General features: G+C 48.6%; 1 protein-coding gene across 1 annotated transcript in view; it reads left to right on the forward strand.

Moving 5' to 3' along the window:
• The first annotated feature begins 5,619 nt into the window (after positions 1 to 5,619).
• The window catches only part of MKX (mohawk homeobox), a 55,597-nt gene continuing 46,915 nt past the window's right edge, over positions 5,620 to 14,301 (forward strand). The window contains exons 1-2 of the mRNA XM_009895132.1: positions 5,620 to 5,770; positions 13,941 to 14,089. Of these exons, the coding sequence (XP_009893434.1) occupies positions 5,620 to 5,770; positions 13,941 to 14,089 (300 nt within the window). The remainder of the gene's footprint in view (positions 5,771 to 13,940; positions 14,090 to 14,301) is intronic.

Raw genomic sequence — 14,301 nt, forward strand, 5'->3', positions numbered from 1 at the left:
GAGGGCAACACACAGCACCTGTGATTCAGTGGGTGCCTCTGACAGCAGAATTTTACTCCAATGGCCAAGCCTTGAACTGCACCTTCTAATACCCAGATTAAATAACTAGGGATTTGTGTACTGCTTCTGATAAAAAAAAAAAAAAGGCTTTAATAAAAACGGTAATTAAAAAGTTGCAGATGCTGACAAAATTAAAAACATATGATATGGAATGGAAATGATTTAGTGTTGAAAAACGTTGGTTGATTCAGTAGTAGTTAAATTTCCAAATAACTTGTCTTGAACAAGCAAATAGTTTTAAGCGTTTGGCTACGTGTCTTCTTTCAAAAAAATGTGAACACAGATCATGTTGCTGGTTCCCTCTACCACAGACTGGTAAAGGCTGTACTATAAAATTAGTGCAGTAAACCACTCATCTTTCCAGTTGCCGCGTTCTCTTCTCCAATCGACAGCCTTTTGGGGCCTCCTTGGCTCTTCAGCAGAAAGCACCAAGTGCAGTTCTGTTGCTTTAATGAAAAAATAACAACAACGTCTGGGAAGCCATCGAATGATGCAATAGCTGTGCTGCTCTGCTTCCTTTAATGTGATGAAGCTTGCATATTTGCCTGGCCCCAGTGTTTTACTCCTGCCAGTATTGTACTGTAAAGAGACTTGGCAGAACACGTTCAAAGGCTGTTCGTGGTTTTTCACTCAGCATTAAACCTTCCAATGACGGAAGGGTGGGGGAACCCATACTGGGACAAACAGACACTCAAAAAGTGAAAAGAAAGAAGAGAAGGAGGCTGGTGGTCAGGTTTAGTAAATTCGGTTATGGGACTGGGGTTGATTAGGGCCAAGCTGAGACCCACTGGAGGACGAAACCATGTATTAAACCAGTGGGTCTTCTCTGCCCATTTTCCAGGGGGCAACCAGCCCAAAGGAAAAACAGCTCCTAATGTTCTGAGAGAAGAGATCAGTGTTGCTTCAATCTGATAACCAAAGCCACACCGTCCTTGATTACGCTTGGTCACCAAGGGTGTGATAGTGCAGGGGCTCTAGGGTTGCCACTTTTTGTGCTGCGTTCACCCAGTGTATGCAGAATTCTTGTCCCCGTGGCTGCCAGTCTTGCTCTGCAGACCTTCACTGAACTCACTTTCGGCTGACTTTCTTTTTCAATTACACCATTTGGAGAGCAGACTACCTAGTCCTTACCCCTGCGTGAGGTTAGGCAGGAAAATATTCAAAGCGGAGCTGGAGCAACTCTTGGAGAGAAATATGCCATGTGCACTTGCAGATGAGGGGCAAAATATGTTCAGAAGCAGAAGTTATGGTCAGATTGATGCCTCCTTCCAACCCGTTCCACAACTGTCTGTGGTGGGGTGTCATGTTAAAGGAAAAATATTTGGAGAAGCGGACATCTGTGGGCCAGCCTTGGTATGCTTCCCAGAATGTAATGACTAGGTGAATGTTTTTCAGCGCAGCAACTAAGGAATATAGGTGACTGCCAAGCACTGAATCTGATGTGGCGTGAAGAGGTACAAAACAAAGAGGAGTGATTTCTCTGAAGAAACGGAGGCCTAATTCTTTCCAAACTCAGCATTAAAAAAAAAAACAAAACCAAACCCAAAACAAAACTCTTTTCAGTCCCTCCGCGTTGCTTTTCAGATTTTTACATATCTTTAAGACACTTCTGTTGTGTGGACATGCTTGTTTTCACCAGTCTTAAGGCTCTACAAGTACCAGTGTAGACTCATTATTGTCGACATTTCTAAATCAGCACAGTTACTGAGATCTGTTATGATTTTTGTTCCACTGGCAATTACTGATATCTAATTACCACTTAATCTGTTCTGAACTTTGTAGGAATGTGTAATAGAAACCACTTTAACTTTCACTAGAACTGAATTTGAATCGCGTGTCTCTTCTACATGACTGCCACATCCACACACACCATGCTAAAGAACGGAAATATATTTCAGCTTTAAGAGGAAAATAGTTGATACTCTACCACGTACATCCTTGCTCTGGGAGATGGGAAATGCAGGCTCAAGTGCCCTGCAGCATCCTCAGACACTCTGCACGTCTCAGAGAGTCTCCATCAGAGAAAGGCAATGAGAGAGAGGACCCTCGTGGCCTGGGGACAGCTATTCCACATCAAGGATAACCGTTACAACTAGGACAAAATGCAGCTGTGTTGGTGGGGCTTCAGAAAGTGCTGGCCAAAATGCTCAACTCCAGAAGCAGCTTTAGGGCTGTAAAGCATCTCTTTGCAATCTGAAATAAGTGCCTATGTCCCTTAGAGGGCTGAGATCAGGCACAGAGCTTCTCCATGAGGTTTCCCACTGCCATGGGCTCCGCTGGAGATCTGTAGGCATCCTGCAGTGCCAGGCACAGGCTTGATAGGCAGCCTGGGCTCAGGGCTTCCACCGTGCGCCCGGTGGCTGTGCACTGCACGCAGAGGCATATATTTTCATAGCAAATCTAAGTGGCAGTTTAAAAAGACTGACTCAGCCAAAGAAAACCCTGGAAAACCCTGCAGAATGAAACAATAGAACTGTCTAAGAACTTAATCCAATGAGAAAGTTAGCAATTGTCAGAAGTCCACCAGATTTGCTTCTCTAAAACGAAACGGGCCAACGAAGTAACAAGTTGTGCTTCTATAATCAACTAATAGCAGTTTTACAAAGTAATAAGAATGTGGAGGGAATTCAGTTACAAAAAGTGGCTGCCACCTTCAGGTACTCCTTCAGGGTTTTAATCAGTAAGTTTTGCAGAAAAGTTGGTGAAATCTCACTGCGCCGGGGCAGGTAACATTTTGCATTGGCCAGTAGCAAGTGTGATTTGGGCAAACATGTCTTGAATAACTGCAAAGAAAGTGATGGCAAAACAGCTCAGGGTGAGCCGAAGGGGGCTGGAAGCTGCCTCTGGAAAGTTCCTGGCAGCTGAGGGTGTGCTGCCAACCCAGCCTGCTGTGACCAGGAACAGTTAGTGCCCTTGGGCAGCTCTGGGCAATAGGACACAGTGCGAAAATCCAAAGATGGGTTGTAGGATATCATTCCTGCCCAAGGAAAATCTAAAGGGAGGGATGCAGGAGTCACTCCCAGTGATTCCCGCATCTGCCCCTGGTGTGCAGGTACCCGATGTGCTCCAGCCCTGGGAGCACCGGGGCAGCACAACTGCGCTCACGCACCCCGTTTCTCACCTTGCTCTTTGCTGCAGGGTCCATGCGAGCACAGCTGCATCCTCATCTGCAGGGAGAGGTGCTGCTCAGTCACATCACTGCGTGGAAGGGAACGAGCTGGAAAGAAAGATTTATTAAGGAAGGACTTTGTTAAGAAACAAAGAAAGTTGATTTAGTTTCTCATCTTGATAAACGCAGATTTTGGGATGCTGCATGGTGGGATGGCAACCTAGGCTGTCAGGATCCAAAGACAACCCGTCTTTTGGGGAATCATTCCAGCCAACAAGGCATATGAAAGTGCTGCTTCTACTCAGGAAAAGGGCATGTGCCCTATACATCATATACTACCTTCATGCTGCTCCCCTTTCCATAAACGCTTGAAAGTATGTGTTGATACAGATTCCCCTCCTCACTCTGCTACGAGAAGCGAGCTCCAAAAAACCTTACAGAAATTTTTCCTTCAGTGGGTGATCCCAACACGATCTGTGAGTCAAATGCCCTCTTCGTGTCATGGCATTCACTGGAGTTCATGGGCATGCAACCTCAGCAGGGCATCCCTCCAGCCTGTCCAGACAGGCTGCCCTGACAAGCAGCTGAGCCACGGGGGAAGCAAGAGGACTTGAAAAATGAAAATGTGCATTTAGCTCCATGGGCTGCCTTGCCTCCAGCTCAGACGATTTCCTTCTGTCTCAGTCTGATAACTGTGCAGTCTCCCAAAACCTTCTCAGATGGCTGCTGTCCTGCAGATCCCACCAGAAGCAGGGTGAAAGAAAGCTTACAAAAGGCTTGATATCTCTCCGAGCAGTCTCAGTCTCTGGTAGATTAGCAATGCAAACAAACGAAAGCTTCTTGGAGCTAGCCAGAGACTTTTGGCAAACCCATGTGTTTGTGACTGCTACCTTCATTGGAGACAATTGACACGACTGTGTCCTTTCCAGGCATTTTCAGCATTTCTGTATTATCAGCCACCTGGTCCAGGGCTGCGGAGTCCATCCAAGGGAGGACCAAGGCACGAGGACTGCTTGAAGCAGCTCCATGGGTAAGAACCTTAAAAAGCTGGATCTTTTGTCTAAGAAATCATATTCCTTGGCTGGTTTGTAAATGTTCGTTGCAAACTATCTAGTGCTGCTGCCAGACAGAATTACCTTAACTGGGACCTTATGGCTCAATCCATGGAGAGTCTCCCACATAAACACAGGCACGAATCAAAGTGCCTTTTTTTTGGAGAGAGTGTTCCACGCGGGCGCAGGCACCTCAGTCACAGCCTTTTACAGGACAGTGGCTCAGACAACATTGAAAAAGGTCTCACAGTTGTGTTCACTGAACTACAAGGAGGCCCAGCAGCTATTGAGCGTGTCTTCCTCAAGGGCTTCCTAAAAAAAAACCCAGCAGTGTGTCAGTTGTGCACTGCAGAAGGCAATCTATTCCTCCCCAGATATCTGCATCCCAACCCATGGACGCAGATATTAGAGGCCCCTGAAGGAGGTTCAACAAATGTTGAGAAGGAGGTCAATTTTCAACTCCAATAGTTTGTAGCCAGGTGGTTTTAGCCCTGTTATTGGCTGGAAAAAGGCAAACAGCAAAACCCTCTACTAGGATTCAGCTGTTCCTGAAGTCCCCTTTCGATCTGGGATTCTAGGGTTCATAATCCCGGGGCTGGATCCACAAAGCCTGAACTGCCTGGCAGCTCGTGGCGTGCCAGGCAGCTATTTTCACGCTCTGATTCACCCATCTGGAGTAAGTCACTGATACCTCACCTGTCCTCAGGGAGAGTCTCAGCAGAAAAGTAGAGGTCTCCTCTCTACGTGTAACCGTGCCTTGACCCACTCCACCCAGGACCTGACAGGGTGACAACTTTCCTAAGAAGAGCAAGTGCCTGAGCCAACCACCTGGTTTTATATATGGTGATGCGAGGTTAGCAGGTAGCAAACAGATCAGTTGAGAAGATCTGGGCTTTCACTGCAGTCCTGGGCTGTTCACTTTCCCTCTGGTTGAACAACCTAGTTTATGGGCGAGGTGCCTGGCTCCTCATCAGAAAAAGCCTGCCAGTGGCAGCAAGGTACCCCTGCAGGTGCTGTGTGGACAAGCTTCTCACCACATCCCCACGTTTCTTTCCTTACTGAACTGGGGAAGAGGAAACATCAGCAAGGAAGGGTTGCCCTGGTCTTTTAGAACAGGCTGTCTTGCGTCAACCTGATGGAGAACGCAAAGTTCAGTAAGGCTTCACTGACCTCCGCTGCGCCCTGGGAAGCACCCACATTCAGAGATCTGGAAAGCCTCGCTCTGCAGAGAAGGACCATAAGCCTGGCTGATGCCACCACAACTCCCGTGCAGGTGGAGATCCTCGCTCCAGCAAGGGCCAAGCCACTATCTGGGCAGAGCACACGGTCAGACTATTGCTCTGAAAAGCAGGAGCACTTCACGAGGGTGCCGTAAGTACCATTACGGGCACTGCCGGGATGGAGCAGGCGCAGCACCACGATGTGCCCCGGCCCTGCCAGCGCTGCCTGCCCCAGGCACGTCCCGCACCGCAGCTGCACGCGGGAGCAGGCTGTGACCTGGCTTTGTGCTCGCACTTACTCCCAGTATTTACCCTGGCAGCCGACGCAGGTAACTTTATACCGTTTTGCTACTTTGTGGAAACGCTGTGAGGTGACGGGCACCTGAATTTGTTGACAGCTTTGAAGGAAACAATTTAATTATGCAAACCTGAAACTGATTCTGTCCTTATGCCCAGGGGCATGTCCCCGCTGATGGCAGCTGCAGTCCTGCCCCGGGCATCTGAGGGCAGCTTCTCTCCCAATCCAGCAAACACGCACTGGATACTTAATATTACACAAATGAGGAATGCTTGCAAAGCCAATGGGATAGCCAGCAGGACAGCCAACATTTAGGCGTACAATCAAATGTGCAATTTGGCTCTGAGCACTTTGTCATATTCTTGGCCTGTGTTTAAAAAAAAAAGGAAAAAGATGAAAACCCACAAATCACATTTAAACTAGCAGAATGATTTATTAAGAAAAAACACTGACGGATTTTTGAAGTACTGAAAGGGTTGAAATAGTCTGAATAGAATAAAAATTGACACAAATTTTTACCACAATGCAAAAGGAACTTGAACTATTCTAATAAGAGTTTGCTTTAATGTTCATGCATGTCTTCACATCCTGCTTTTGGCAATGGCCAGAAAAGAACTACCGAAATACTGTGAGAAAAGCTGTTCTCATGTTATTTCTGGCCCTGCTGTAATGCATGAAATCAGGACATCTCATGAGAGAGACTGATATTCAAGATTTGCAGTCTATTTTTCAGATAAAAAAGTCTGAACATATATCTAAACTTCTGGGTTTAGTCACGACTAGATCTCAAAGCAACAAGAAAGTATCCCTGAGGTCGCAAGTCAAATAGTCACAATTAGGAAGAAAATATAATAGTTATATTCAAATCACCTGAAGAAAAATGTTCACCAACATTCATTTGACATGCTAAGGTGGATGGCTCACCATTCTCAAAATAACCCTTAATGCCATTGGGGAACTTCTGACACTTATTCATAGGGTGGATGGGGGTTTTGATTAAACCTAAAGTGCTTGAAGACACCAGTGAGTGTTGTAGGACTGGTACCATGTATGTGTGTGGCTCTAATCTGTCTAAAAATCATTTTTGATAAACACCTTCAGGATCCAAAGAAACGAGAGCTTTATGAGCTATATGGTTTCTGGTGCCCCTGCCAACTCCGAATAAATACGCTGTGTGTGTAGCCAAGGTCTTGGAGAATTATTTCCTGAAAGCTACTTTAGAACCAGAAGGAATTAATGAAGATGTGCCAGCTATTTCCTTCGCTGGCTTGCATGCCTCAGCCTCACCAATAACAAATAGTAACGGTTTGTACATGAGTTATGCTGCTACACCTCATGTTTTGCGCCCCGCAGAGCCCATCGATGCTGTACACAAGAAGGAAAACACAGACAGAGTGTGAGTTTGTCGCCTCTCCTCGGGTATTGACATTCGAGGCTGGCAACAGCTGTGAAAGCCAAATTGCATTTTGAGTCTTTGGTTTTAGCCTCTGCTAGAGTAGCATTTGTGTATTTTTAAACTATTTACAGAGCTTTAACTTCAGTTCTACTAAAAAGGAGATAATACAGCTATCAGCAGCGCTTAAACAGATTAATATGATCTAATCTGCTTGAATAAACATATTTATTATTATTGGAAAACTTCAAGAAATTTTCTAAGTCATTAGAGATTTATAAATTATCAATTGTGTAAAAGCTAGGGCAACTAGGGAGATGTTTTTATATGACTGCAAGCAATAAGGAAAGAGATTTTCAAACTCAGGGCAAAAACATTAATCTCAAGTCCTCTTTAGAAAAACTTTCTGCAACCTTATTTTATCCTCAGACTTTCTCAGGCTTCCTCTGCGGGAAACCAACCCACTACCGGGTGACTCCCGGGCAGAGCCGAGGCAGCGGGATCCCGAGTCCTGGAGTGAGCTCTCCCCGGGTCGCTCTGGGTGCCTGACCTCGGACAGCTTTTATAGAAACTGGCATTAACTTTGGGGTTTTCCTTCAAGACACAAAATCCCCTCAATTACATCCGTGTTGCCGAGGCAACACACTTCAATTCTGCCTGTCCTCTCCAGGACCTGACATCTACCAGAGGAGCTTCTAGACAGAAAATCATCGAAACCCTGACTCAACCGCACAAGGTTTTATGCCGTGCAAGCAGCCAAGAGGCTGAGGATATTTCAGAGGTTTTTTTATGCAATAACTGGAGGGCCATCAAACTGAAGCATGTTATGACTACTTCTCCCTGTTTAAAATCCTGAAAGTCAGTCTGAATCTTGTATCCTCTCTGTCTTGTCTCCGGAAAATGCCTCAGATTTGGGGTTGAAAGTGAATACGCTCTGGGCTGACATGTTGGGAGCCTCTACCCCATGCAGAGCTTTGTCAGTGCAAAGGAAAGAGGAAACGTTTCTGCTGGTATTATTAACATGTCAGTAGCACTGATAGATTCCAACTGAGATCAAGCCCTCTTGTATTAGCCGTGTGCCAAAAGCAGAGTAGGAAGCAGAGAAAGGGGAGGAAGCGTTATTATTCCCGTGTTACAGCTGCAGAAGAGAGGCACAGGGATTGTGAAATCCTCCAGGTCACACAAAACCGCGTGCAGCTCAAGTGGGGAATGGAGTCAGCCCCTCGCAGCTGCCCCTTCCCTCCCCTCAGCCCACGCACATGTCCCCACCTTGCCGGGTTGGTTCACATTTTCGGGCATTTGGGGATGCTTGGGAGTTGGGGTTGGTAGAGTAAGTTCCAGGGGACAGGTCCCAGGCAGATGCCATGTGAACCGTGGCATCCCTGCATGTTACTGCGCCGCCTTTGCACGCGTGCACGCACACACACGCGTTCTCTTCTCTCCCTGCGCAGAAAAGGCAGACTCGAGCAAAAATTCCTCACGGTTTGAACCGTTCTCCAGATAATTATTTAAAATGATGGATTGACCTCTATAACTGAAGAATACTGAAGAATATTGGTTGTTAAAATATCCAACTTTATGCTTTCCAGTGGTGCTAGATGGGAAAACAGGAATAAATAGTAGGGAATCCAGTAACACAGTGTATGGTGTTTATTTTTGCACAGGTGGCTGAAGAAAGATTAGAATTATAATTATTATTGTTATCAGCTCTTCAACGTTTATCCTTAACTTTGCAAAGCAGTGATTTCTGCAGTGTGACCTGCAACCATTAATGTTAAATCCAAACAAATCCACATTCATTTTTCAAGTGTAGAGCAGACATCAGCCATCTGAGATGCTACATTAAATGGAACGGAATTGTTTCCTGACTAGTAAAGAAGACATGAATTTCCTCAGAGAATATTAAAGACAAATTTTAAAACTCAGTTAAAAGAAACATGGTTATGAAAGGAATAAAATATATATAACATAGCAAAATTACCGATTTTTATTATATTGATACATTGCACATAATTAAGAAAATCATCCTCTTCTGGAACGTTTCAACTCCTGTTTGTACAGAAACAAGGGCTGGTACATATTTAAGGCTTGCATCTCTGGCTTTGTATTCCTTGGGGTGGAGTGACAATGCGCAGCAGAGGAGGGATGGTGCAGAACTGGAGCAACCCACACAGCTTTACTCCACGGAGGGCAGAGGACCGAAGCAACCAGGTGGGCCACGAGAGCCATGAGTGGGTTCTCCTGTGGGGCAAACCCAGATCCCACCTGAGTCCTAAGAGCACGAAATGGAGAACGGCTCATGCACGTGAAAGAAGCTTCATAACCAAGAGGCCCAATCTTGGGCACTGACTGTCCCAGACCAAATTGCAGAGCTTCTCCCGCTAACCACGTTTCCCCCTAATAAACATTCACAGAATCACAGAATCACAGAATGAGCAGGGTTGGAAGGGACCTCTGGAGATCATCTAGTCCAACCCCCCTGCCAGAGCAGGGTCACCTACAGCAGGTTGCACAGGACAGCGTCCAGGCGGGTTTTGAATGTCTCCAGAGTGGGAGACTCCACCACCTCTCTGGGCAGCCTGTGCCAGTGCTCCACTACCCTCAAAGTAAAGAAGTTCCTTCTCATGTTAAGATGGAACTTCCTATGTTCAAGTTTATGCCCATTACCCCTCGTCCTATCACTGGGCGCCACTGAAAAAAGACTGTAACATTGCGTTACACAGCATTGTCATTCCCAGGAAAAGCACCTGGCACATCTCAGGAGCCCTTTTGCCCTCATGGCTGCTGACAGAGCCCCAACAGAGCTTCGGTGAAAGGGCGCTGGGAAAACACAGCTCCAGCAAACACCACAGCCCTCCTCCTCCTCCCCGTGTCCACTGCACGCAGCAGCTGAAGTGTGGCAGAGGCCCTATGGAAGGTGCTTTGTTTTACGTGGCCCAGGAGATGCAAATATAAAAAATGCAATAAAAAATGGTTGTGGAACAGAGTGGTGAGAAAAAATAAAGCCCCTGAGCCACAGTCAGAAGCATGTTTTTCTAACTCTTTGGAGGGGTTCATGTGGAAGTAGAAAGAACTGGGATCTAGTCCTTCTTTGGAGATCCTGTTACATTTTTGTTTATTAATTCTTAGGACAAAGCAAATTAAGAAAATGCAGAACAGAACTGGGTCCTCCAGTCGCTTCCTAGAAGAAGCAACAGCTATGGGTTGGGTTGGGGTTTTTTTGGTCTGTAGTTTGTCTGGGGCTTTTGCTGCCACTAACTCCAGTGCTTTTTCCGGAGTTTGAGGCTGTCACCAGGGACGCCATCCCACAGGGCCCCTTGCTTCTTAGCAGAAACAGGGGACAGCACTGCCTGCTGCAGCTCCCAAAGAGATGCCTGCTCCCTCCCCACGTTCGCTAGCCCAACTCCCTGCCTCCAGAGGGGCCTTGGTGCCCCCCCGCCTGACAGCCGGGTGTAAGCCCGGGTTCAAGGCACAGCCTCATGGTTGACCTCTGCCTGTGCCATGCCACAACTCAAGCTCTGGGTTTCACCGCTGAGCTAAGCTAGAAGCCAGATGACAAAATATTATGTGTTGTAGCACATAACTCAGCTCTACAACCCAGCTTGTGCCCTCAGTCTTCTCTTTACTAAACACAAACTGCACACAACCCCTCCTGTAGATTTGTGGATGGCAAGAACTGGACCTTCACACAAAGTCCTCTCCCACATTTGTACAGAGTCTGGTGCAGTTCTCAGTGTCAGTTTTCTCATCACACGAAGCCTGTTCCACCTTTCTGCCGCATTCAGTGGCCTGCAGACAGCAGACGAGCTGCCTTAATGAACAGCTTTCCTGGATGTCAATGATAAGGAAACATGAGTTACGCTGAGTGCTTCACTGGGGCTACAGTCTATAATTTTGTCTCAGTCTAGTCTTGCTGGACCTGGAAGTGAAACCAGGGTTTGGTTAATGGTCACATCTGCCAAGCTTCACGATGTCCTCTTGACAACCTCCCCACTTCACCTTCTTGCTGTTGTTGCCCCTCTTGCTCCCCGCAGTCTTTGGCCCTGTGGTGTGACAGTATTGCCTGCTGCAGCACCACCAGCAAAGCTGCTTTAGGGATGGGCACACGATGATGTTGGTGTATTTGCTTCCTGCATACGTGTTTCCACGTTGGCACATCCTCTTACCAATTCCAAACCAAATACCCATGAAGAAGAGAAATAAGCAAACATTTTATCTTTTCAGTGCTCCTTCACTGCTGTTGAGAAACCTTCCAAAGCTCATTTCTCCACAGCTATATGTATACTGTGGACAGTTCTTCTTCCTTCCTTAGGATTAAATTTAGCAAAACTCCATGTTACGAGATTTAACTTCACCCTACTTTGTTTTACCCCGGTGCTTTGGGGGCTGCCAGGCTGAGCAGAAAGAGCCCCCGCTGAGGATGTGGATCTGCCAGGCTCCAGCTGTCCGCAGAAGCAGAGCAAACCCCTTGAGGCACCGTTCCAGCCAACTTGGTCAGGCAGGTTCTTCCTCACCTACGTGTGCCTCAGGATTTTGCTCAGTGCTGACCCGGCTTCTGCCATGGACGGCAACAGGTCTCCGCAGCTGCTGTCCCTTGCAAGTGTGGCTATTTTGCAGTGTAGATAAAACCTCATTTTGGATAATCCTAAACAATTTCTCACCTATCCGACTTCTCAGGCTCTTCGACATACGTGGCCGTAGGTATTTATCCACCCAGCATGCCATAGCGCAGAGTGTACCAGGGACGTGAGGAAATTCTTTGAATTTCAAACATATATGTTTACTGTGAAAGAATCCGCAGCTGGAGGGGGGAGCTGTGAGAATGCAACGCCAAGGAAATGTTTGCTGAAAGCATTTAAAAAATAACCAGAGCATGAAGGAGGGGACAGAAGCAACATTTTGCTGGGAGTGCAAACCAGAAACGAGGACTGCATTTAGGAGTGTAGACAGGGCTCTACCAAACTGGTTTTGGATTTCTCCCTGCTCCCAGCCGGGAAAGAGGGTAGCGGGCAGAGCACCACTCTAGCCTGCCTCCATGGCTCCACGGGCAGTCGGACTGGGGCTGCAGCCCCTCTGCTGGCTCTAGTGGGGCTGGCACTGGGGAGCTACATCGCCCGCAGCCTCGGGAGCAAATTCTCTTCTCAGCCTGACAGCACGGTTGATTTTTTCCTGGCTCCTCCAGTGAGACAGATTACGCCCCAGAGCACCACTTTTAGGCTCTTTCTGCACGATATCCGTTGGAAAGGTGCCTTGCTGCCACTTTCTGGCATGCCAGCCCAGCCTGCCAGCTCTCGGAGGCTGGGCACGCAGGCAAGGGTGTGTTGCAAGAGGGGTGCTGCAAGGACCAGCAAGGAGCTTCTTGCAGCCTCAGCCCCAGGTGCCCCAACTCCCCCTGCACCCCAGGTCCCTGCCCCACTGCAGGATGCGTGGTAGCTCCGGTGCTCGCATCGGTCGGCGCTGCACCATCCTCAGGGGAGCCAGCTGCGGGCCGCGGTATGCAGCCAGCAGCTATTGACTTACTTTTCCGTGCATGGCCGTGTAAGTAACCTTAATTAAAAACATGAAGCCCACAGTTTGTATCACATTCACGATGTTAAACAAGCTCTGGAAATAGAAACCCTGTTTTCATTTAAGCTTTTCAACTGTGATCTAAGTAATAAAATATGGAGGGGGCGGGCGTGTGTGAGATTTACATGTGATGATTTGGGAGATCTCACTGCTTTAGAGGCTTGTAAGGCACCGTGGTGCCAACTGCTCCTGCCGCTGCCTCACCGCGCTTGGCAGCGCCTGCCCCGCACAGACTTTTGGTTTTTTCCAGAGCCGCTTTCCAAATGCTGATTTCTGCCCTCGGCTCTTGTTGCTGTCATTTATTCTGGGTGTGGGTGTGGGATCTGCCAGGTCCTCAGCAACCTGCTGCCCCAGCTGCTCGTGCCCTGCCCAGCCCTGGGCAGGCAGGTTGGCAGGCAACACGCACTCCCACCACTCCTGGGGACCACTGATGTCCTGGAGGACAGGCACATATTCTGCAAGTGCAGACAATGATCCCCCGAGCCCATGCTTAAGTGACACTATCATCAGAAGACACGGGGGAAGATTACTGTTGCCCTGGTTCCTTCTGAGCCACTACGCAGGGAATGAGCACCCATCCCACCATGGCGGGGAGGCAGGAGGGGAGGGTCTTCCAAGGCCACCTGCTCTGTGCCCTGCCAGTGCATGGGCTGATCCTGCTCCAGGGGCTGCCTCAGCCTGCAGGGCACACAGAAACCTGCTGTGCCCCATACGTGTCTCTCCTTGGGAGCTGGGGACCAGAGCCAGCCCTGCCCTGCCGGAGGGGATCACCCCTGCAGTTCCAGAGGGGCTGGGAGGGGAATGGGAACACACCAGGGCAAATACTTCATGAGGCTGCAAACAGTTGGGATCACCTTCCCATTTCACTGGAGTGAACAGGAGCACTCCAGAGCTTGTTTTTGATCGAGCCTGTCACTTTCTCAGCTCCTTGTGCTGTAATGTAATTATAACAATACTTCCAGGTCATAAACAGTTCAGCTGGGCATGGCAATAATTGGAGCTGCATGTTCTGCAGCAAGCCCCTAATAAGCACATTAGCACATAGGCATTCATCCCATGGTGTCCCTGTATACCCCCCTATTCCTCCCCAGCTGCTTCTGAGTGCCCTGGCCAGGGCACGTACTGTGGAGGAGCCTCCAACAGGGCTTTGCCCAAAGGCCCGTGGAAGCGTGGGGTGCATGGGCTGCGCACACGCGCTCCCGTGGTCAGTTATGCCCGTTTCTGTCCTTTGTTTTCTCAGCCGGGGACTGGCAGCAAGTTGGTCGTGGGGAGTTTTCCCACCCTGGGGACAGCGATTTGTCTCTCCGAGCGATGGGGCATCTGCAGCGCATTGCTCTTCCCCAACCTCCGCCCTGGTTCCCTTTAGCAAACCGGAGAAGCTACATCCGGGTCGGTGAATCCCGACGCCACGGTGCTCGTTTGCCAGCGATCCCCTTCCCCAGAGCGTGTGGCTGTGTGACGTCGCAGAGAGCGGCCGTGACGTTACGCGGCCGTGACGTCGGGGCTCAGGGAGGGGGGAAGGTCGCACGAAGTACCCCACGGCCGGGCGGATACGGTGCGGCGGGGCCCGGGAGGGGGACGCGGCGGGCGGGGAACCCAGG

The sequence above is a fragment of the Charadrius vociferus genome, unplaced genomic scaffold (genome assembly GCF_000708025.1).
Source record: "Charadrius vociferus isolate BGI_N301 unplaced genomic scaffold, ASM70802v2 scaffold61, whole genome shotgun sequence".
Classification (NCBI taxonomy): Eukaryota; Metazoa; Chordata; class Aves; order Charadriiformes; family Charadriidae; genus Charadrius; species Charadrius vociferus.